Source organism: Pagrus pagrus (assembly GCF_965226575.1).
Source record: "Pagrus pagrus genome assembly, chromosome: 13".
Classification (NCBI taxonomy): domain Eukaryota; kingdom Metazoa; phylum Chordata; class Actinopteri; order Spariformes; family Sparidae; genus Pagrus; species Pagrus pagrus.
Genome location: NC_140197.1, coordinates 5,691,486 through 5,715,988, shown reverse-complemented (window position 1 = coordinate 5,715,988; position 24,503 = coordinate 5,691,486). Strand labels below are relative to the sequence as shown.

Below are 24,503 nucleotides of genomic sequence, written 5' to 3'. Positions count from 1 at the left end.
GGTCGGCATGGTGGTGTGTTCACAGAACCTGATGTATTCAGTGATGCAGTCAGTCATGTTGTCAAGGTCCTCCCCATGTGGCTCAACGAGTACATCCCAGTCTGTCGACTCAAAGCAGTCCTGTAGTGCATCAGCAGCCTCCTGGGTCCACCTCCTCACACTCCTTGTGTGGACAGGCTGCAGCTGAACAAGAGGGACATACTTAGGGGTCAGCAGGACCAGGTTGTGGTCAGATCTGCCAAGGGGGGAGGGCTGTGGGATTGTATGCATCCTTAGCATTTGCATACAAAAGATCCAGTGTTTTATAGTCTCTGGTGGGGCAGTCAACATACTGGTGAAATGTTGGGTGTTTTGTGCAGTGAAACATGGTTAAAATCCCCAGTGATGACTATGAAGGGACTGGGATGCTGTGTCTGTACCTTGGCAACAGTGGAGTGGATGACGTCACAGGCCACTGCTGCATCAGCTGAAGGAGGAATGTACACACCGATAATGATGGCGGACGTGAATTCCCGGGGCAAATAATAGGGCCGCATGCCCACAGTCAGCAGTTCAATGTCCTGGCTACAGAGACGTTCCTTCAAGCGAACATGTCCGGGATTACACCACCTCTTACTCACATACAGTGCAATCCCTCCTCCCTTCTTCTTTCCGCTGCTTGTCACGTCCCTGTCCGCCCGAACAGTGCTGAAGCCGGGAACTGCCACGCTGTGGTCCGGGATGTGTGAGTGGAATCACGATATTCCCTCTGAGTCTTTATCAGCGCGGCGAGCTCGTCCGTCTTATTCCCCAGAGACCTCACGTTCCCCATGACGATCGCTGGTACAGCCGGTAATGTTTATTTGCAACTTTAACGTGAAACTGTCCGCCAGTGTGTGGGTGTACTTGGACAGTGTAATTCTAAGAGATGGCAGAATACCAAAGTAGTGATACTGTCCTCCAGCCTTTTCCACAATAGAGTATTTGGTCTTAGTTTTAAAGAGGGTCCTAGCCTCCTTTGGAAGATCAGCATTGCAAATTCGAAGTATGCCCAAAAGTGCTGACAAAGCAACCAAAGAAATGCCAAAGTGTATTGCCCGGTTGGAAATGCTGTCAAAGGTGAAAATGTCTTATAAACTTCATCATCAGAATGTTCTGAGTCAGATGACTGAATCTGCTCATCATAGCCACCCAAGCCCTCAGTTATGTCCACCTCATCTACTTCGATATCACCTTCCTTCTCACTAAAGACTACACCAGTTGCAATGTCTGAACAAGTTGGACTGTCTGTGCAATTTGGTTCCTCAAAAACCTCTCCTCTGAAATCTCCACGGTCCCTCTCTCCATTGTCATTTGAAAGTCAGTCAAATTTGTGCAGTCATCCCTAATTTCTTAGTCTTTTGTCAACGTCTAAACGTGTCCTCCGTCTTATCGTGGAACTGGAGACAGGCAAAGTCTTTCTATTCATTTTATCTGTAAGAAATATTTCAGGAACACATAAGACAGACTGCAACCAGTAAGGTGTGGAAAAGTGGCCATGATTTGTGATGTTTTAAAAAACAAAAAATATATAAAAACAACGAGAAAATATGACATTATCAACATTTTCACTTACAATAATATTTTGCCATAGCTTTAATTAGGGATGCATGATATAATTTGGTCTGATATTGGCAACTTTTTATTTTCTGCTAGTTATCTCACCTATCTCACAACGAGTTTGTCTGAGTAGCTTTACCCGATGAGTCCAAATTTGGGTCAAGCCTGATGTTAAAGTCGCCGCCACAGATAACTACACCTTGGGAAGTAGCCATTATCTCAAAAATCTTCTTATACAATAGCCAATAGCCCTGGTGGGGCATACACATTTATCAGAGTTACTTCAATTCCCTCTAATTTACCGGTGATCTTAATAAACCGACCACTTTCTTCTACTGTCTCAGATCCATGTTCATAGGTAAGCCCACTGGATATAAGCGTGGCCACCCTTCTTTTGTGTGTAGTCTTATATGAGGAAGCAAAAACATGCTTGAAGCCCTGCCTCTTAAGCCCAGCATGTTCAGATTCAGACATGTGGGTCTCCTGGAGGAAAGCTATTTGTGCTCTTTCTTTCTTTAATTTTGATAAAATCTTGGTTCTCTTGACCGGGTTTAATACCCCATTCACATTAAAAGAAATGACTTTCAGTTCTCCACTACGCATATAGCACCTTTTGTAAATACAAAAAACAACAGTCTCTTCCTTCCAAACCATTTTACGGCTACCCCTTTCAACATAACAGTAAACATTAGAACACTGGTAATCACAACAATTAGAACTGGTACACTTTGAACTTTCGTACCCACTTCCAAAGTTGAGGTCCCTTCTCTCTTGGACCTCATCTTCGAGGGAGAGCCTCTTTGGCCCGAATGGCGTAGAGGGCCCTCTAAAACAGTCATCTCAATGTTCTTTCAAGTCCACATAGCGACGTAATTATTAGTTCGTATTCTGCATCCAAACGTAATCCTCCTCACAGGCATATGCCGCTCCAGAAATTACCTGTCCAATTTTGCTTCATTAGACGTTTGCGTTCTCGGCTTGACTCCTCCTAAATGCTTGTAGCTTTTCCTTGTATCCCGGTGTGCGTCGGGCTGGCACTGGCGTCCAGGTGTACCGCTGCAGCTTCCCCAGGAGCGTGTCCGGCTCCGTGCGCCTCACTCTGGCAACAGGCAACCCCCTGTCCGCCAGGTCCGACGCTGCGTCCTCCATTGAGTCATATGTTTTTGTCTCCTCGTTGAAGAAAACTCGCAATCTAGCTGGGAATAGGGTCTGAAACCTTATATTGTTCTCTTTCAATATTCTCCGTATTTCTCCATATTCCCTTCGTCTTGCTAGCATATCCGGGGCATAATCGTAATCCAGGCTGATTTGGCTGTTGTTAAACATAAAGCCTTTCTTTTGCCAGGTCACCCTCAGTACTTCTTCTTTAGTTCGATAGCTTTGGAATCTGACCACTATCCATCTGGGCTTACCGTGTGCAGGGGGACGTGAACCCAAGGCTCGGTGCGCTCTCTCAATCTGTAAATCTTTGGTAGGGGGTATTCCCAGATTCTCCTGCAGTAACTTCTCCACAAATGGCAGGACCGCAGATGGAGACTGCCCCTCAGCCGACTCGGGGACCCCATATATTCTGGTGTTCTGTCTACGGGAGCGTCCTTCTAATTCTGATAGTTTTTGCTGGAGCTGCACTTGTTGCTTCACTAACTCCGTCATCGTCTCTTCTGCCCCCTGCACACGGTCTTCAATAGTTGTAATCCGTTTTTCTGCGTCGTCCAATCGGGAATTTGTGTTTGTAATCTCTTGCTTAAGATCGGCGAATTGCTTATTATTGTCCTCGCGGAAATCTCTGATTTCTTTTAAGATCAATGCCAGCTTGTCCTCGACCATGCTATTGGCATCATCTTGGCTAGCTGTGGGAGAGCTAGCATGTTCTTCATCCCAGATGTTTCTTTTGGCAACTTGAGCCGCCTTCTTTGTCTTATTCTTGGATGATATTTCGTTCCCCTTTCACAATATCAACTCCTCTAATATAAATACTCAACTTAATTTGACTTTCGGGGGTATTTCAAATCAATTTGTCGCCAGAGGCTTTTCACGCCGCCATCCCTGGTGGTGACCCGGAAGTGAATCCGTTCATGGACATCTTCAACACCTCACTGGAGACATGTCATGTGCCAGCCTGCTTCAAAGTCGCCACCATCATCCCCATCCCCAAAAAGCCAAGGACCACAGGACTGAATGACTACAGACCCATCGCCCTGACCTCTGTGGTCATGAAGTCGTTTGAGCGCCTTGTGCTGTCCCACCTCAAATCCTTAACCAACCCACTCCTGGACCCACTGCAGTTCGCCTACAGACCCAACAGGTCTGTAGACGATGCAGCAAACATGGCCCTGCACTACACCCTCCAGCATCTGGACTCCCCAGGAACATATGCCAGGATCCTGTTTGTGGACTTCAGCTCTGCCTTCAACACTATCCTCCCGGCTCTGCTACAGGATAAGCTCTCCCAGCTCCACGTGGCTGACTCCACCTGCAGGTGGATCACAGACTTCCTGTCTGACATGAAATAGCGCGTGAAGCTGGGGAAACATATCTCTGAATCCCAGACCATCAGCACCCCAAGGCTGCGTTCTTTCTCCCCTGCTCTTCTCGCTGTACACCAACGGTTGCACCTCCAGTCACCAGTCCGTCAAGCTCCTGAAGTTCGCGGACGACACCACACTCATTGGGCTCATCTCTGGCGGAGATGAGTCCGCCTACAGGTGGGAGATTGACCATCTGGTGACCTGGTGCAGCCAGAACAACCTGGAGCTTAACGCTCTAAAAACAGTGGAGATAGTCGTGGACTTCAGGAAGAACCCAGCCCCACCCGCCTCCGTCATCCTGTGTGGCTCCCCAGTTGACTCTGTGGAGTCCTGCCGCTTCCTGGGCACCATCATCACCCAGGACCTAAAATGGGAGCTGAACATCAGATCCCTCACCAAAAAAGCTCAACAGAGGATGTTCTTCCTGTGGCAGCTGAAGAAGTTCAACCTGCCAAAGACGATGATGGTGCACTTCTACACTGCCATCATTGAGTCTATCCTCACCTGCTCCATCACCGTCTGGTACATTGCTGCCACTGCTAAGGACAAGAGCAGACTGCAGCGTATCATACGCTCTGCTGAGAAGGTGATGGGCTGCAACCTTCCATCCCTTCAGGACCTGCACAGCTCCAGGGCTCTGAGGCGTGCAGGTAGGATTGTTGCCGACCCCTCCCATCCCGGTCACAGACTTTTTGACACTCTCCCTTCTGGCAGGAGGCTGCGGTCCATCAGGACCAAAACCTCCCGGGACTCCCACCCCCACTGACACTGACACTGTCTCTTGCACTCTGGCACTCAAACCCACCACCGCCCTTGAATCTTTGCATTACAATAATGCAGAACTTGTACATCTTTTTTTTTTAATATCTTTTATATTTTATCTTCTGTCTTTATTTATCAGTCATCCCACACTTTTTGTCTCTGTTTGTTTATATTGTATATATTATAGTCACTGTTTGTTGATGGTTTTTGTCTTCAATGTATGCAACTTATTCACCAAGACAAATTCCTCGTTGGTGTAAAATACTTCTTGGCAATAAATCTGTTTCTGATTCTGATTCTGATTTCTGATTCTGATTCTGAAGGAACAATGTAAAATGTAGATTATAAATATATATATATATATATATATATATATATATATATATATATATAATTATGTATGTGGTATTTAGCAGGTCCTTCATTCACATATTCATCATTGTCTTTAATTCTTGTGGATCTTCTATCTTTCAGAGTCGAAGGCTCACTCTTTTCCTCAAATCCTGCTCAGATATTCACTTATACTTACAGAAATGAAACAAAGCACATGGTGGGTAGTTCAGGTGGGTGGTCGGAGTATTCCCAGCTAAAACACAGAGTGAGATTGGCTCTGCATGCTGAAATGTCAGCAGCAGCACTCATAAAACTCCTCACGATTTATAATGTCATTTTTACAAAGGGATGATGAAATATTACTAATTGATTATGGTTTAGAGGTTTGAACATACATGAAGTGCCCTCACGTGGCAGAGCATGTGCCCCATGTACAGAGGCCGAGTCCCATATAATATCCAGGCAAACCTGAAAAACACCATTAGTTCATTTAATTATTATTTTGGCGCTTGAAAATTTTGGTGACAACATTCTGTTTTTTGTACTGCACCTGTCCCTGACTGGGGTTGGATGTGCACCCTAGCCTACAGTAACATTTCAGATTTTGCCAGATTGTAATAAGATGACTGACCTGGGGGTGCGTATGTGTCCAGGTACATGGCTCTACATCTCGGGGGATTAATCTGTGGTCCGGGCTGAGGGGGATGGTCCAGGAGGGAGGAGTCTCCTCACTCTGGAGGGGAAATGGCATCAATGTCCTCAAAATTGCGCCTGAATCTGCCATTAAGTTTATGGCCTATGAACAGGTCAGTGCACTCCAGTCAATCAATGATAAAGAGAGAACCTATCTTAGTGTTTGCAAATTAAAATTCTTGTTAATTTAATTTTACTTCTGTGTATACTTTTTAACCCTAACCCTAACCCTAACCCTTCCTTTCTCTCATGCTGTGTCGTATCACCTCCCAACATGATGCATGTTTTATGACCCCCCCCCAAACTGGTCCTTTTCTTACTCCAGATCAAATGGCTGATCCGAGGCAGTAAAGAGGGGGGCAGTTTAAGGGTACAAGAGAGGTTCATTGCTGGCTCTCTAGCTGGAGCTACCGCCCAGACCATCATCTACCCCATGGAGGTCAGTTTTTAACTTTTGTGTAACTGCAATGTGAAAATATAAGCATGATTTTGATTCTTCAGCTGTAAAACTGACTATCAAAGGTTTGCATCCAAGCACCATGTCTCATTGGACTAAAGATGTCCCGAGCAGCTTTCAGTATAGCATTGGAGCCAGTTAGCTCCCCACTTATTGTGCAGGGTGTGTTAGTTAGTTTAGTTTAGACCTAGATTTATTTAATTCTGTTGGACCAAAACTGTAAGTATCAATGCTGCTGAGCTTCTACAAGGAAACCTGTGCCACCAATGCTCCAACTCCTGGTGGTCATTAGATTTTTTGCCACTGCAATTTCCAGAGGGTGGATGGGGACCTGTTTTGCCTACAAAACATACTGATTAAAATCTGCTTGGTTTAAACCTGCATTTTCTCATTTTACACTTAAAGCGATTAGAACTAATATTAGATGAATTAATCTCAGTTGGTGCAACCCATACTGATCTCTTCTGTGCACAGACCCTTACTGAACTCTGTCTTGACTGTGTGAATGATCAGGACATTGACGTCCTGCATGGTGAATCTTTGGTAGCAAAATAACCTGAGTTCTGTTCTACATGAAACAGAAGTACCGTTGTTATCTTTGAACTGAAGCAGGTAGCAGCATAATGATAAATTAAAACTGCAAGCAGTGATGAACGGGCCATCGCCCCCCCACATACGTTGGGATGTGGCGCCGTCGGAGGCCGCGCGCCCAGATGTGTGCTTGCCTGTTGCCTGTGGAAATTTCCTACCTAAATGGGATACGTGTCACACAAAACACAACAGTGATATCTTCAGTGACTTCCTGTGTCCAGTGGGTGGCACTATGGATATGATGCAGTATTGATGCATAGAAGCATTAAGGGTTAAACCCTCTACATGTGTGAGCAATTTGGTGTAGATGTGAAATTGTATGTTGGAAAAAAGAAAATGGCCACATGCAATCCAAGATTTGTTAAAGTACGAGGCAGGAAATGTGTGAAAATGGCGGCGAAATCTGAACTTCGAATCAAAATGGCCGACTTCCTGTTGGGGCGAGAAATTCCACAAAATGAATTTCTGTCTAAATTGATGAGACCTATGAGTCCTGCAAATTTCATGAAGATTGGAGAAAGTTGTTGTTCACATGACCCTGCGTTAGGGGGCGCTATAGATATGACACAGTCTTGATGCAGAGACGTATTCAGGGTGAACCCCTCTACATGTGGAGGTGAAAGTTTTTGATAACTTTTCATCTTCAAGGTCTGAGGATGATACTGAGTTAATGTGAAGTCTGTGGTGTTAAATCTCTCGGACGAATTTGTTAAAGTACGAGGCAGGAAATGTGTGAAAATGGCAGCGAAATCTGAACTTCGAATCAAAATGGCCAACTTCCTGTTGGTCTGAAGGTATGGTGGTTGATTCTTGTTTTGTGCGTCTGGTCATGATACATATGCATATCGAATTTCGTTAATGTATGTGCATGTAGGAGGCGGGCCTTCAAGTTTTTAATATTCCAGGGGGCGCTATGGAGCCATCTTTTCACTTAAAAGGCCCAGACGCAAATAGGCGTTTGTCTGTACTTACCAAATGGGAAAACCCATTAGGAGGCGCAACTGAGCTGTTGTGCCGCACCTGAGGGCAGTTGTGATATTGAATTAACGTATTCATGAGTGTGAACCTATGTGTGAAATTCTGCAAACACCCTAAAGTACTGTAAACAGTGTCGGAAAAATGAAAATCGCCGCACGCCATTCAAGATGGCCGACTTCCTGTTGCAGCAAAAATTCCAACGAAACGAATTCCTGTCTGAATCGATGAGACCTATGAGTCCTGTAAATTTCATGTTGATCAAAAATATTATTTCGTGGGCTGACCCGACATTAGGTGGCGCTATGGAGTCCCCTGGCCACACCTACCCCCAATCATGTCGAATTCTAATAGCGGCACATCGATGTGACGTATGTTCCGAGTTTGGTGAGTTTTGGGGTATGTTCAGGCTGCCAAATATGCGATCGTTTGGAAGGAAGAATAAGAAAAATAAAAATAATCCTGACAGATACAATAGGGCCTCGCACTAGTCAGTGCTCGGGCCCTAAAAATACTCACAAGTGCATCCAGCCTGCACTCCTTTCACCATGTTTCTTTTGAATTCTTCTACTTTCTTCATACACCTCCTGTCCCCCTCCTTTGGGTAGGTGCTAAAGACTCGTCTCACGTTAAGAAAGACAGGACAATACTCAGGTATGGCTGATTGTGCCAGACAGATCCTGAAGAAAGAAGGAGTCCGGGCTTTCTACAGGGGCTACCTACCAAACACACTAGGCATAATCCCCTATGCTGGCATCGACTTGGCTGTGTATGAGGTATGTGTACATATGTCTAAAATATTTTTTTTATGTAATGTTTTGTATAGTTTAGCCACTCTTCAGAAATAAGTGAGCTGTAGCGGAAACCTGGTAATACATCATTTTACAGGTCTGGGAATTTCATGGTAAGTAGCTGGTAATTGCCAAGCAACATATTTGAATTTTCTTCAGGGTGACTCGCTGAGGGAAATATTAGTCTTGTTTTCATGTTTGTCTTTGCTGTCGTTGTTGTGTGATATTGTGCTGTACTTCATGTATTTCTGTCTGTCATTGCTGTGGGATGATGTAATATATACATTTATACTGTATACCCTATGTGTGTGTGTGTGTGTGTGTGTGTGTGTGTGTGTGTGTGCTGATGAAGTGCTGTCTCTCTCTTATACACAGATTGGGTGTCATTAGGCAGTTACAAGTTGATATATGTAATGAAAAATATATATACAGTTCATATTAAATGATGATGATAATAATAATAATAATACATAAAATAAAGAAATGAAAAACAACAACAACAACAATATTATATCATAGCAATAATGGTTGTGATCAGCATTCGTGTGTTTCTCTAGTCTCATGGCAGAGTGTTACATATTGTGCAGCTAAATTTACAAATTGTGGATCTTCTCCCAGACAGACTTTTAACAGTTCATCACATGTTTTTCTCTGATACGATGGATCTGCTGCAGTCATCTGCTGTAGGAAAACCTCTCTCTCAGTTTGGTACAGGGGACAGGAGAGGAGGAACTGGGCCTCAGTTTCTATTTCTCCTGAAGAACAGTGTTTACAGACTCTTAATTCTCTGGGCTTCCATTCTTTCTTATGCCGACCTTTTTCAACCTGTAGTTGATGGTCGGTGAGTCTGTACATTGTTAGTGTTCGTCTTTGTTTGGGGTTATGTATGCTGACCAGATATTGTGCTGGAGAATACTCTCTATCCAGTGAGCGATAGCATTCAATTTATTGATGGATTTGATTTCATCCTTCCAAATGTCAATGTAAGTCTTTTTATTCTCTTTGTCTATAGAGGTGAGTTTTGGAGAGAGTTTGGAGGTCTTGGATTGTGAGGTGGCAGGTTTCTCTGGTGTTTCTCAGAGGGTCTGTCTCTGGACAGAGGATGTTACTGAGAATGGCTCTGTGGTGATAGGAATCAGGATCAGCTTGTGCTAAGTGAACCTGGAACTTAATTGACCTTTTGATTATGTGTAGAGAGAGAGGGAAGTGTCCCAGCTCTGCTCTACATGCATGGTTTGGACAGTTTCTGTGGACCTTGAGGATTTCCTTGCAGAATTGAAGGTTGAGTTTCTCTGTGGGTGTTGTGTCCCATGAGGTGTGCCTCTGGGTCATTAGAGGGCCCAACACGTCACTTCCATACATAAGGATGGGTTTTATTACACTGTTAAATAGTTTTAGCCAAATTGTAACTGGAGGATTGAATTTATATAGTGAGCTTTTGATGCTATAGTAGGCCCTGCGTGCCTTTTCTGTGAGGGAATTTATTGCTTTGTCAAGGCTGCCTGATGAACTGATGATGATGCCCAGATAATTATATTCCACTGTATGCTGAAGTGTGGTCCCTCTTACCCTGAAAACATGTTTGGATTCCTGTAACCTGGACTTTTTCTGGAATACCATGACTTTGGTTTTGTCAAGGTTGATATCTACCGCCCAGTTTTGACAGAACATCTCCAGCAGAGAGAGGTTCTGCTGTAGGCCCTGTTCTGTTGGGGACAGTAGGACCAGGTCGTCTGCATACATGAGGAATTTGATTTCTTTGCCTTGTAGATCTAATCCTGGGCTTGAGGACTGTTCAAGAAGAGTGGCCAATTTATTGATATAGATGTTGAACAGAGTGGGAGACAGGTTGCGCCCCTGATGCACTCCTTTTCCTTGTTTGAAGAACTCTGTTCTTTTGTTTCCAATTTTAACACCGCATTGTTTGTCAGAATATTTGGATTTGATTAGATCATACATTTTATCCCCAATTCCATATTGGAGAAGTTGTAAAAATAACCTGTTGTGCCAAATTGTGTCAAAAGCCTTTTTTAGATCTACAAAACATGCAAATATCTTTCCTTTGTGTTTTCTGTGAACATGCTGTTGAATGAGTGTATGGAGAGTGTATATGTGGTCAGATGTTTGATGTTTGGGTAAAAAGCCAATTTGGCTTCTAGACAGAATATTATGTTCAGTGAGATAAGTGATTAATCTAGAGTTAAGGATGCTACAGAAGAGTTTACTCAGGTTGCTGTTAACACAGATGCCCCTGTAATTGCTGGGGTTATACCTGTCTTCATTTTTAAATATAGGAGAAATGAGACCTTTATTCCAAACACTGGGGTAATCCAGTGGCCAACACCAGGGTGAAGTGTTTTTGCACGGCAGGCTGGAGTTGTTACTATGTTATGTTACTGTGTTTCAGCATCTCTGAGTTAATGCTGTCTATACTGCAAGCTTTTCCATTTTTAAGGGTTTTGATTTTGTGCTGTATTTCTTTAATGGTGATGGGGTATTCAAGGGCACATTGGTTGTCCTTCACTGTCCTTTCTAGTTCTTTCAGTTTGTCTATTGTTAAAATTTGGTTATGATTCAGACCATGACACTCTGGATTTTTATAGAGGTCATCAAAGTAATCTTTCCAGATTTTGCCATTTTGAATTGGGTTGGTCTCTGTACGTGGGTTTCTGTTGATGTTTTTCCATAATTTCCAAAAGGTGTTGTCATTTATGGCTTTTTCAATTTTGTTGAGTTCTCCCTCCATATAATGCATTTTTTTCAAACGAAGGAGTTTTTTGTATTCTTTCAAGGCTTTGACATATTCAAGCCTTCCTAATAGGTCATTTGGGTTCCTGTGTTTTCTGTTTGACAGTTTTCTCAGGTTTTGTCTGGATACAGCACAACGCTCTTTTTGTTTCATGCTGGATTTTTTAGTTTGTGAGATTTTTTATTTAGATTCCTTTGCCAAATGAATAAATATTGTATTTAAGTGATGTGTGGCCAGATTTACATTTTCTCTTTCAGGCTGATATTGGGTGTTGAGAAAAATATCCAGCATGTTGTGAATTTGAGCAGAGTCTAGCGCGGTGGTATAGGCAGCAGTGCTCTCCTCTGTCCACTTATATCTCCTTGGTAGAGGGAACAGCCTTGGCTCAGGATTTGGATTTATGGTGGTTGACAATGACTTTTTCAGAAATAAAGTGATCTGGCTATGGTCTGAAAAGGGCTGTAGTGGCGATACAGTGAATGCATTTATATAATGTGGTTCAATGTCAGTAATGACATAATCTACAACACTGTTACCTAACACAGAGCATTGTGTGAGTCTGCCCAGAGAGTCTCCTCTGATTCTGCCATTAACAATGTACAGACCCAAACCTTTACATATTTGTAGTACCTGTTTCCCAGTTTTGTTAACCGTGTTATTATAGCTTTGTCTTTGTGTGTTTATGCAGGTCTGGTACAAAGGGGGACATTTGAAAATATGTTTGTTTCCTTCATAGTTAATGAAGTCTGGCTCTCTACCTGTTCTGGCATTAAGATCGCCACATATTAAGATTGATCCTAAACTTTGGTAAAAGGAAATTTTCTTCTGGAGTTCCTCAAAAACCTCCTCTGCATAATAGGGGGAGTTTGAGGGTGGAATATATATTGCACATAGATAGACATCTCTGTTGTTTTCTAGAATATTTGAGTGAATTTTAATCCAAATGTGATTTGTACCTTTTTTAACTGGTGAGATGTAATCTTTATATTCTCTTTTGTACCATATGAGTAAACCACCTGAATCTTTGCCATTCTTAATATGCTTGTGTTTTACATAGGGTATAATAAGTTCTATATGATCGTTTGGACAGTTAGAATGATTTTCAATATTATTATATCTACATTTCCAATATTTTTCAGAAAGTCATGGTTTGTTGATTTCAAACCAAAAACTGAAGAGCATATGCCCTGAATGTTCCAGCTACTTATTGAAAAAGATGCTATTTTCTTTACCTTAACAGAATCGTGTACTACTTAATATCCGATTCTCTATCTCTCTCTCTCCTTCCCTCTCTCTCTCTCTCTCTCTCTCTCTCTGACACACGCACACACACACACACACACACATTCGACAAGCTTTTATTCTCAGCCTGCTGGCGCCTGCCTCTCGTTCTCAACTCTGCTAGTTACTGAAGCAAATAATAGCCAATATGTACATCCTCTTACTTGCTTAATGTACTTACATTGTCACCTGACATGGTCCACAGACGGATAACTTTATTCCTTCCACGGTGCCGCTAAGAATGGAGGTAGAGTAGGCGGTATGTGTGGTGAACTGCGACCAATAGTGGTGCTCATCTTGGCATTTGGGACCTCTAAAGAAATTACCAGCAATTTATGGACTGCTTATTTGAAAGTAGCAGAATTGTATTATTAAATCACATCGGGGTAATTTTTTATATATTTTGATGTAATTATTTGGTTGTTTTGGGGGTGATTTTAAAGAAACTGCAGATATGTTGCTTGGTAGTTATCACCGACTTACCATGAAATTTGCTGACACTTGGAGGTAAATAGATTGCTGGTTTGAGGAAGTAATATCAACCTACCAAGAAGGAACTCATCATTCTGTTTCTTATTTTCAATGGATCCCATGAAAAGACCAATAATGCGTTTCAGTCTTCTCTCTTTCCATATATCTTCTTACCTCTTGTAACCCGACTTTTCCTCCACTCTCTTCCTGTATGGTCTAAACTTTATCTAACTGCTCCTGCTTTAAGACTCTGAAGAATGCCTGGCTCCAGAGGTACTGTGTGGATTCAGCAGATCCAGGAGTTTTAGTTCTGCTGGGCTGTGGTACCATCTCCAGCACCTGTGGCCAGCTGGCATCCTATCCCCTCGCTCTCATTCGGACACGTATGCAGGCACAAGGTGAGATATACTGTTGATCTAGACAGATTCTAACCGTACTGATCCAGCAGTTAATCTGCTTCTTATATGTTCCTCTGCAGTAACCTCTATCATCCTCATCTTTCAGCCACCACTGAGGGTAAACCCAAGCTGACCATGGTGGGCCAGTTCAAGTACATCATATCTCATGAAGGTGTACCCGGCCTGTATCGCGGTATCACCCCCAACTTCCTCAAAGTCATTCCAGCTGTCAGCATCTCCTATGTGGTGTATGAGCACATGAAGAAAGTCCTTGGAGTGGGTTTCTACTGAGACAAAGAAGAGGAACTAAAGGCAAGAAGGACAGAGAAGTCAAAGACTTCATTATGCTTGTGAGAAGAATCAGAGGAGAGGTGATCATGCAGACCTCTGAAGAAAGAGAGAGGGAGTCTAAAATGAGGAGAGAGCCATTTAACAGACCAGGATCACACTGCTGTATGCTGCACTTCCTGTTGACTCAGTCAGGTTCAAGCTTGTGTAGCTTGCCGGTAGGTAGATCATGTTCATTTATGTTTTCATTTATATTCATGGAAGTGCTTTTACAGAGTGATAGAAATACATGGAATAAGACATTAGCTGCTTTGTGGTATAAATGATATTAATACAAGTGCACCTACTACCTACTATCTACAGTGCTGCTCATGTCTAACCCTCAGTACATACTGTGGTAAAACAAGTATTGTGAAGTGGTACCAGCAGCCTGGGAGTACTTAAGTATTTGAACAGCAATACAGTGGTGTTTAGTTTGTGTGCTACTTTGAAATGATATATGTTTGTGAGGTGGAAGAGGCACTGATGGAATTTATGATGTTATTATTATAATATTGCTGTCTACATACTTAAAAGTCTCAGGGTACTGGATGATAACTCTTACTGGTAATATGAGGTGTCAGTGGACTCTAGTTTCATGGCAGTGTAGTACGACAGTATTATAGGTGGGTCCATTCATTTTAGCCTGGAACAACTTTTTGTGGAAGGGTCATTCCATGCCCCTATTTGTGTGATGTAATGTTGTAAACTATAAGCCTCCAACACTTCAAACCTTAGCTTAGTTGTACTTTATCATATCGTAGTATCATTTGTTCAGAAAACATTATTATCAGTCTGTGTATTCTGTCCAGAGTCTCTTCAGAAAAACTTTTGTCTGCCACAGTTGATGCAGTAGTGAAAGATGTACAGAGTAGGTGTATCACCCACATCAGGATCAACACACAGGAGACAGGAGATTACAGCCGGAGAGCACATACTGCTGCTGTGTTATCTGCTGTGTTCACTTGTTTTCCGCCATGAAACTAGAGGCCAGTGGCGGATGAGTCATCCCAAATATACCAAACCTACAGATTTTCCAGACTTGTATTTTATTTTCTAAACTTAAAGCATATTGGATTTTTTTGAAACATTATATTAATTGTTCCCTGCACTGGAGCTTCAGCCAAAAACCTAAACCTTAGCTACATCCTTAGTCATAGTATGGCAGAGGGAATCTACTGCAATTTTGAGAGCAAATGGGGAACAAATGATTGAGTGTGTATCTGTGCATGATTTTTATCATGTTTAGGTATAACTTGAATATGAACTGCACAAAATGTTCTTCTGTAATTCGTTGGTTCAGTTCTGAAGCAGCTGCATGTCGAGGGAGTGGTGATACACTCCCAAAGACTTTGAATGTCATTATTTGCATCCTAGGCAAAGACATGTATTATCTGTATTATTATGCTTATGAATGCTGTTTCCCCTAAGAGTTTTATTTTTTTTTCCTCCCTTGCAAGTGAAATGATGAATGCTTGTTGCCATTGGGGCCTTGCAAGCATGACAGACAATATTTGTAAAGCATGAGTGCATGTTTCCAAGCCTTTTGTCAAAGTATAGCCAGCTCGCTTCACTGTGTGAGGACTGTATTGCCTTTATCTATGAACTATTTTCAACCCAAAAGACAGAGCTATTGTAGTGTTTGATAACAAATGCCGCAAAGAGAGCTTTCTAGTTTTGATAAATTATCTACATCAGTTGAATGTGTAGTGCAAGCCACATTCAGTGATGAAATCAAATCAGTGACATTGTACAAAGAAGAGGGCTCAAACTGTTTACTGGTAAAATAGGTCAGCATCGTGCAATTGTTTCCATAATTATATCTGCAACATCCTAATTTAACATTCATTTATACATGTTCAACTTTAAAGCTGCACTAAGTAATTTCTGGCCACTTGGGCGAAGAGGAATTAGAAGAAGCAGACCTATTATCTACCAATTAAGTAGTCATAGTGCACGCGTTATAATACAGCAAAATTAGTACCAATTTGGAGTCATGTCCCCCCTTCACAGACACACGCACACACACACACACACACCTTGATGATTTTCTAATAGTCCATAAATACTCCACTGTAGGGTTGGGCGGTATGAGCAAAATCTTATATCATGGTATAAGTAATTTCATATCACGGTAACGGTATATATCGCGGTATGGTTTTTTCCCCTGTAAATTCAATTAATGGCTTAAAATAACCATACTGTCGCATTTGATCATTTTCCTCTTTTATTTTTATTTGCTCAAGGCAGCATAACATTATTTTAAAGAAAATATAATAAATAATAAGCCACAAAGAGTGTGCAAATGTCTGGTAAACATTGAACTCCAGCTTTAACTTAAGCTATAGTGTGTGTGCAAATGTAAACACAGAGCTCCAGCTTAACAAGAAATAAAAATAACAAATGAGAAAAAGTATTTTAGTTTTACACAAGGTAACAGGGCGAAAGACTCTGCCAAGCTCTTTTGGACGAGCGGAGCTGCTGCAACTTTTGTTTTTGATGCAGCGGGTGCGCCACGCATCTTTTGGCTTTCATAATACTGCTTCGCATGTTTTAACTTTAAGTGGTGGAAGAGGTTACTGGTGTTTCCACCTCCAGCAGCAACAGTCGCGCGACACTCTTTGCAGAGTATCACTTTTTGTTCGTTGTCGGATTTTCTAAATCCGAAAAAGTTCAACACAACAGACATAGCTCCCTTTTTCAGAACGAGTTCCTCCTCCTCTTCGTCATGGGTGGGTCAGGCTGCCTCCGTTTCCTCGTGACGTCACGACCTCCGCCATGATTGTTTTCATTCTGGTAAAGCTGTTTCTTCTTCGTCGTGCTCATGCAACCACGCCAAGCAGTCTGCTGCAGTGCCTGCAGTGCCCCGTGTGTCGAGGCGGTGTAACTACAGTGACTCAGAGAGATGCCGCAGACATCTGCTCTTAATCTCCGGTATAAACGGTATTGCAAAATCTCTACCGGTAGACACTTTTATACCGTCACACGGTATAATACCGTCATACCGCCCAACCCTAGTCCACTGTGTTCACCAGCTATTCTCTCCCTGCATCTGTGTACTGTTTGGTGCTGAGAAGGTACTGTACAGTGGCTTTATCACAGCTTTGTTTTACTAAACACAGCTGCGTGTGACAAGCTTGATGACAGGTGGGTCCAAAATCCAAGACAATGTGCTAAAAGAGGCAAAAAGAACTTTGTAAAGCTGAGTCGAGCCGCAGTGTTGGTGATAATGCTCTGTGGGTTCGTCACTAAAAGTCACACCTTCCACATTACTCATAGTTATTGCGACTATAACAAATCTTGATTGGTGCAGCTTTAAATATACATTTAAATATATATAACATAGCTGACAAGTTTTTCTCTTTCATATTCAGCTGGTTGGGCTGAATAAATATTATGTTGATGGAGATTCTCAGTCATCCAGGTCATGGTAATTCTAAGTGCTGTATCGTAGGCAACTGGAAGTGTTTCAGTTTCTAGAAGATGTTTCACTTCTCATCCAAGAGGCTTCTTCAGTTCTAACTAACTGGAGGGGAGTCGCAGGCTTTTAAACTCCTTACAGAGTCGTTAAGGACACGTGTGAGCTCTGAGTTTCAGAGTCGTTAGGGCCACTTGTGGGTCGTTAGCCCAACCAGCCTTCATGTGGGTTGCTAAGGCTAGGTGAGGCCAGGTGTGAATGGTTGTTAAGCTGTCTGGGGCGGGAGCTCAGTACTGCATTGTAGGTGGGTGATAAGTGATGTCGTAGTCCACCTCCTTTGTTCAAAGACGGTCATTCCAGTTTGACATAGATGGACTTCTTAGACTGTGCAGTACACATTGAAGAAGACAGAAGCCTCAACATTGAGATGTACAGAAAACCTACACACACAGATACTTGCTTGCTGTTACTTGCTGTTCGACTCTCATTGGGCTGAGACCGTGCCCACTAAGTCAGAGGGGAAGGAGAAGGAACAGAAGCACATCAGGGGAGCACCTAAAACCTGTGGTTACCCAAACTGGACCTTTGTCAAAAGATCCAGAGCAGACAAAGAGGAGGAGAAGAGAAAAATCTAACAACATCATCATTCCTTATGTCGCAGGAATATCTGAGAAACTCGGGAGGATCTTCAATAAAGATCATATCCCGGTTCACTTCAAACCTGCCAACACGCTGAGGCTGAAAATTGTCCATTCTAAGGACAAAACACCCAGGCATAAGCAGAGTAATATAGTTTATGCTGTTCAATGCAGCCAGGACTGCACAGATTTGTACATTCAGGAGACAAAACAACCTCTCCATAAACGGCACAACACAGGCCAACTCCTCAGGTCAAGACTCTGCTGTCCAGTTAAATCTGAAGGAGAATTATCATTCCTTTGAGGACAACAATGTAAACATCTTGGCCGGAGAAGACAGTAAAATAATCCATCTATGTCAAACTGGAACGACCGTCTTTGAACGGAGGAGGTGGACTACGACATTACTTATCACCCACCTACAATGCAGTACTGAGTTACCTCTCCAGACAGCTAAACAACCATTCACACCTGGGCTCACCTAGCCGTAGCAACCTACATGAAGGCCGGTTGGCCCTAACGACTCTGAAACTCAGAGCTCACATGTGTCCTTAACGACTCTGTAAGGACACTCACACAGAGTTTAAAAGCCTGCAACTCCTCTCCAGTTAGTTAGAACTGAAGAAGCCTCTTGGATGAGAAGTGAAATGTCTTCAAGAAACTGAAACAAGTCCAGCTGCCTACGATATAGCACTTAGAATGAATAAATATTAGTGTTTTGTTGTTATTGTACATTGTTTATGTACAGTCTAGAAAATGGGCTTTGCGCACTGTACATAACAATGATTTCCATACTTAGTTTCTTAGTTCTTGCGTACTGCAACATTATTTGTTATGATTTCATAAGTTCTAACTGGTGATCTTAAAGTGATATTATACTGAAATCTCTAAAAAAAATAAAAAATAAATACCCACATGTTTGTAAAGGAGCAGATGTGAAACAGATTTTTACTATCTATGGTTGTCCACAGCTATATAGCCTACTTTTGTAAAGAGATAAGTTAAAAAAAATGTTGCACACATGCAAAGTAAAGATGAAAAATATGGAGAGATAATGCAGTTGAGCAGCTGATTATGTCCCAGACTTATAAGAAAAATGGTAAAAGGTATAAATAAATGGAAACCACATGATGTTTGGTGTATAAATTCAGGAGTAAAAAATTCGGGAGTAGATTAAGATGTCATCTAGGTAGACGAAGACAAACCGGTTGAGCATGTGGTTCTGGAAGACTGCGGGAGCGTTAGTGAGGCTGAAGGGCATGACCAGGTATTCAAAGTGTCCCAGGGGTGTGTTGAAGGCGGTCTTCCACTCATCGCCCTCCCGGATTCTGATGAGGTGGTAGGCATTTCTAAGATCCAGTTTGGAGAAGATGGAGGCTCCATGCAGCGGGGTGAAGGCAAAGTTGATTAAGGGAAGGGGGTAGGTATTTTTAACAGTAATGTCATTGAGGCCCCGGAAATCTATGCAGGGACGGAGGGATTTGTCCTTCTTGGAGACGAAAAAGAATCCAGCGCCGACAGGGGATGAAGAGGGGCGGATGATGCCAGCTGCCAGAGAGTCACGGATGTAGGACTCCATGGTGGCCTGTTCGGGTCTAGACAGGTTGTACAGTCTGCAGCGGGGTAGTGTAGGTCCAGGAAGTAAGTCTATAGCACAGTCGTAGGGTCAGTGTCGGGGCAGAGACAGGGCTTGATCCTTGCTAAAAACCAGGGCCAGATCGTGGTACACAGAAGGAACAAGGTCCAGGTTGAGGGGTTCGGAAGGTAGGGCCTGGTTGCTGGCTCAATTCTCAGGGGTCAGGGCTGACATCAGGCAACGTTGGTGGCACTCCCGGCTCCAGGAACGGATCTCCCTCTGCTGCCAGTCAATGTGGGGATTGTGGTCTTGGAGCCAAGGGAACCCGAGAACCAACGGTGGACTGGACTGGTCGATGAGGTGGAAGGAAATTGTCTCATGGTGGTTGCCCCCCACCACCAGGGAGACCGGAACAGTTTTATGGCGGACTTGGGCCAGGTGGAGTCCGTTCAGGGCACGAGTCTCCAGGGGCGCGTCAAGGGTTTCTGTGGGAATGCAGAGCTGGGACGCCAGGTGAGTGTCCAGGAAATTCTCTTCAGCCCCAGAATCCACCAGGGCTTGAAGAGGGATAGGCTGACGCTGCCAACACAAGGTTACGGCCACTTGGAGACGTTGCGGGGACGAAGTAGTGGTATGGCTCACCAGTAGATCCCCCGTCACTGGCGAGCCGGACCTTTTGGCGGACGGGCAGGGCAGGTGGCAACGTAGTGACCCGGCCGTCCACAATACAGGCACAGGTTTCCCTAGCGAAGTTGTAACCTCTCAGACTCAGTGAGGTGGGCGCGACCGATCTGGATCGGCTCTGGGAGAGACTCTGGCAGGGGGTCCGGCAGCGTCCTGGGGCCTGGGACACTAGGGGTTCTGGTGGGTCCAAGTGCAGAGCGGGCGCTCCGTTCTCGCCTCCGGAGCCGGTTGTCGATCAGTGCGATGAGGTGGTCTAGGTCTGGGGGTTCGTCACGAGTTGCCAGCTCGTCCTTGAGGGCCTCACTTAGCCCCTTGAAAAAGGCTCCCTGGAGTGCGCTGTCATTCCAGGCGCTCTCTGCAGCCAGCGTCCGGAACTCCACCGTAAACTCTGCGACACTCCTTGTCCCTTGGGAGATGGCCATGAGACGGTGGCTGGCGTTGTTACCGCTTACTGGGTGGTCGAAGACCTTCCTCATCTCTGCCACAAATGCAGCGTAGGACTCACAGGCACCGTCCTGGCGCTCCCAAACAGCCGTGCCCCACTCTCTCGCCTGTCCTGCCAATAACCCGATGGTATAGGCTATCTTGGAACAATCGGAGGCATAGGAGAGAGGCTGCATATCAAAAACTAGCGAGACCTGAGTTAAAAAGGCCCGGCAGGATCCTAACTCCCCCCTGTAACGTTCTGGTACTGGCACTACAGGTTCACGAAAGGGCGGTGGGACGCTACCACTAGCCGTGGCAGGATTAGCTGCTAACGCTGAGCGTGGGGGAGCGGTCTGAGCAATTTGACCGGCCAAATCCCTTAACTGGGTGGTTAGTTCGGAGATTTGATTAAGCATGACATGATTGCTACTTACTAGGGAACGCAACAGCTCGTCATGTTGAGCTAACACGCTTTCCTGATTAGCAATAGCTTGTTGAAACGAGGTGGCGGGGGAGGCTGCCTCCGCGCCAGTCTCTTTGTCTGCTGAGCTCATTCTGGCCGGACCATACTGTCAGGTTTCAGAAGCCGAGGCTCAAGTGCAGGACAAAGAGACACAGGCTAGAGCAATTCAAACAGAAAGAGGTTTATTAAAGGCTGCACTTACACAAGGCTAGAACGAAAGAGAGTGACAATACACCTAACGGGCTGGCGGGACTAATTCAAAGGCACAACCAAAAGACACTAAACAAACAGGCTAAAACAAAACTAAGGACGGCAGCTAACTATTAACAAAAAGCGCTGTCTGCAAAAACGCGAGACAGGTACAGGAATTTTACTATTACCCGAACAGACGAGAGAGAGTGAGCTGGATAGTCTTTGGTTGCGGGGCTGGAGGGGGAAGGGCTGACAGCGATGGCGCGGTGCGGCCAGGTGAAGAAGCGGCGGACAGTTGCGGCTTTCTGGGGCGAGCCGGGATGGGGATCAGACGAGCTGGATGAAGCCACGGCGGAAGCCACTGGAGAGCAGGCGGGTCCGGGAGCGCAGGCGGAGAGAGGAAATGGAAATCGAGTTACGGTCCGGCGTCAGGTTGTGGAAAGCGTCTGGTTTTTATGGCGGCAGGTGAATGAATGAGAGCGCTCCTCTCCCCGCCGCACGGATCAATCCGCTGATTACTGAGTGGCTGCACCTGTCCGCCCTGAACCCGCATCACGCCTCCGCCTGCTAGAGAGAGAGGGAGAGGAGAAAGGGGAAAAAAGGAAAGAGAGGCTGCCACTATCTAGCCCTAGAAGTGGAGGGCGTGACACCATATGTGCATCTGAAATGTGTTATTGGTCAAGTCCTCTAATCACACTTGAAGTTGGACATTGGAGTGTTGAAAAACAAAATGGTATTATGGTGTTACATTATTAACATATCAAACATTTTTTACAAGGTGAACTTTGTTCCCGAAAAACAGTACATTTCATCTGTAGGAAGATGTATGGCTGAGGTGAACTGTGTTAAGTTGGTTTTAAAGACTCTTTAAATAAATAAAAAATGTTTAAGACTATGTTTTCCCCACCATCATTGTCTCCTTCTTTTAATGTAAGTTACATTTGTGGTTGCACTGAATAAAACCCCTATCTGAAGTCATGTGATCAGAGGGTCTGAATATAGGAGAGGTAGCCACTGGAGATGCTCTCTGAATCTGTGAGTGTACACATACTGTCTATTCCCATAAAGTTTGTATTCCCTGTGAAGTTGTCAATACCTTATTCACATATATTTCAATGCTGCTGATGTTACGATCAACAAGGGGGCAGCCACATGCAGGACACAGACTCAGAGTGTGAGTGAGTAAGAAAGATGGGGAGATGGTTACCAGTGATGTTGTACCCGCTGTAGAGCCTTCCTGTCCTGGGCCGTGCATGAACTATGCCAGTTTGCCAGTCAGGATGTTTTCTATTCTATTTCCTCTGTAAAAGTTGACGAGTTGATTTGGCACCACCTTCCTTTAACCTTGACCGCAGGTCAGGTCTCCATCACAACATCCGTAAATATGACACCACTGGATATTTATAGGAGACCTTTAGTAGCCATATTTAAGGTGACAAAAAACTAATATTTTTGACAGTAAATCAGGTCATCTGCAGCTTGAAATTTAAGTGAACTTTATCCAACCTGCACAGTTTGGTTTGTGATTGTAACACATTTATTATTTGTACATGACAGAAAAGTGTTATGGACTTAAAAGAGAACATTGCCAACGTTCAGCCAGCTTTGTATCACTATAATATTGGTAGTAAAAGCTTCCACACACCTAAATAAGGGCACTCATTTTAACCTTTAGCCTTAAAATCTAAAATGAACATTTAACACAAACATAAAGGGGGGGTGTTGCAGGGTTACACATGCTAATATACTGTATCCCTTTCAGACACAGTGTATTATCTCACAGAGCAGCTTTATCCAGTGAATTGTTTATTCAGAGTCACCTGCTAGGCTGTGACACCTGGCATGTTTAACAGCAAACACATTTATGAGTTTGTCTGTGTGTTATGACCAGATCTCAGACAGGTAGATTAATGTTTGTGTAGTGCCCTTTTTTTGGAATTTGCATGTGGTTCCTCGGGTGCACACAATTTAACGACTTTTTTTTTTCAAATTGTTTCTTATTGAGTTTTCAAAAAACTTTAGTGAGAAAAAACAAAACAAAACAGTTTAAACTGACAGAGAGCTAATAGACACAATTGCATGAATACCATACATGGATCCCATCTCCAGTGTGCGTCGTATATAATATACATACATACATACTTCATAGACATTTTTTATTTCCTCTTTCTTTGCTTCAATTTGTTACATTTTCAATGGTCAACCCATGTACAGATACATGCCAAAAAAAAAGAAAGAAAGTCAACAAGAGAAATGACAGGAAGAGAAGAGAAAGAAAGGGTGGGGGGGTAGAGCTGTGGAGAGCTACTGATCTAAGGTGGTTGCATCAAATTCACTTGTAAAGTTTTCTAAAAAGTCGCACCGAGTTTTTTTTAACCTTTTTACAGAGCCCTGAATTGTGCATCTGATTTTTTCTAGCTTAAGAAACGCCATCACCTCACGAACCCAACATGAATGGGATGGTTGAGGTGTGGTTGATTTCCAACCAAAAAGGATAAGTCGGCGGGCTAGTTATGTTGAGAATGCTATGAAGTCTGAATGATGTTTTTATAGCCCGCTGTTGCTAGGGGTAACCCCGAATGCTGAGATAACTGGATCTGGCTCGATTCTTTTTTGACAAATATAAGAGAATGTATTGAAAATCTCTGACCAGAATGTGTGTAGTTTTGAGCATGTTGAAGTGTATGGGCTGTCGTCCTCCAAAGGTGTCGGCGTGTAGTATGTTGATAAAATAATTCTGCGGAGGCAAGGCTGGGTGAAAGATAGAGCAATAGACCCAAAATGCTCCTCTCGAACCCTCAGTCTTAGGAGATCAACCAAATTCACCCCCGTTCTTTGGTGTGCGGGTCCTTTTTAGAGTCTGTTCGCTCATACCCGCCTATTTCCTCTAATTGTTCACTTTTGGGGAACTGAGGGCCCCTCTATCCTGTTGGAAAGGAATGGGTCTGCATAACACCTCTATAGAATATCTTTCAAGGGAATATGTTTGTGTGACCATATTGATGTTATCTAAAGTTGACCTGCTAGTTTCTCTATACTTAGATGGAAATGTTTGCATTAAATCAAACCTGAACCTCTGAACTGGTCAGTTCTCAGTGTGGACCTCTTCCTTCAGCTACTCTCTGACGCACACCACAGGGCTAATGAGTTATTATCCAAGACATGAGACCTT

At 43.6% G+C, this 24,503-nt stretch overlaps 1 protein-coding gene across 1 annotated transcript in view; it reads left to right on the top strand.

The window, feature by feature from the left end:
- LOC311267818 (mitochondrial adenyl nucleotide antiporter SLC25A23-like) overlaps window positions 1-17,406 on the top strand; it is a 39,961-nt gene extending 22,555 nt beyond the window's left edge. The window contains exons 6-10 of the mRNA XM_084371055.1: window positions 5,855-6,007; window positions 6,220-6,333; window positions 8,526-8,693; window positions 13,457-13,607; window positions 13,714-17,406. Of these exons, the coding sequence (XP_084227181.1) occupies window positions 5,855-6,007; window positions 6,220-6,333; window positions 8,526-8,693; window positions 13,457-13,607; window positions 13,714-13,898 (771 nt within the window). The 3' untranslated portion in view covers window positions 13,899-17,406. The remainder of the gene's footprint in view (window positions 1-5,854; window positions 6,008-6,219; window positions 6,334-8,525; window positions 8,694-13,456; window positions 13,608-13,713) is intronic.
- The last annotated feature ends 7,097 nt before the right edge of the window (window positions 17,407-24,503 follow it).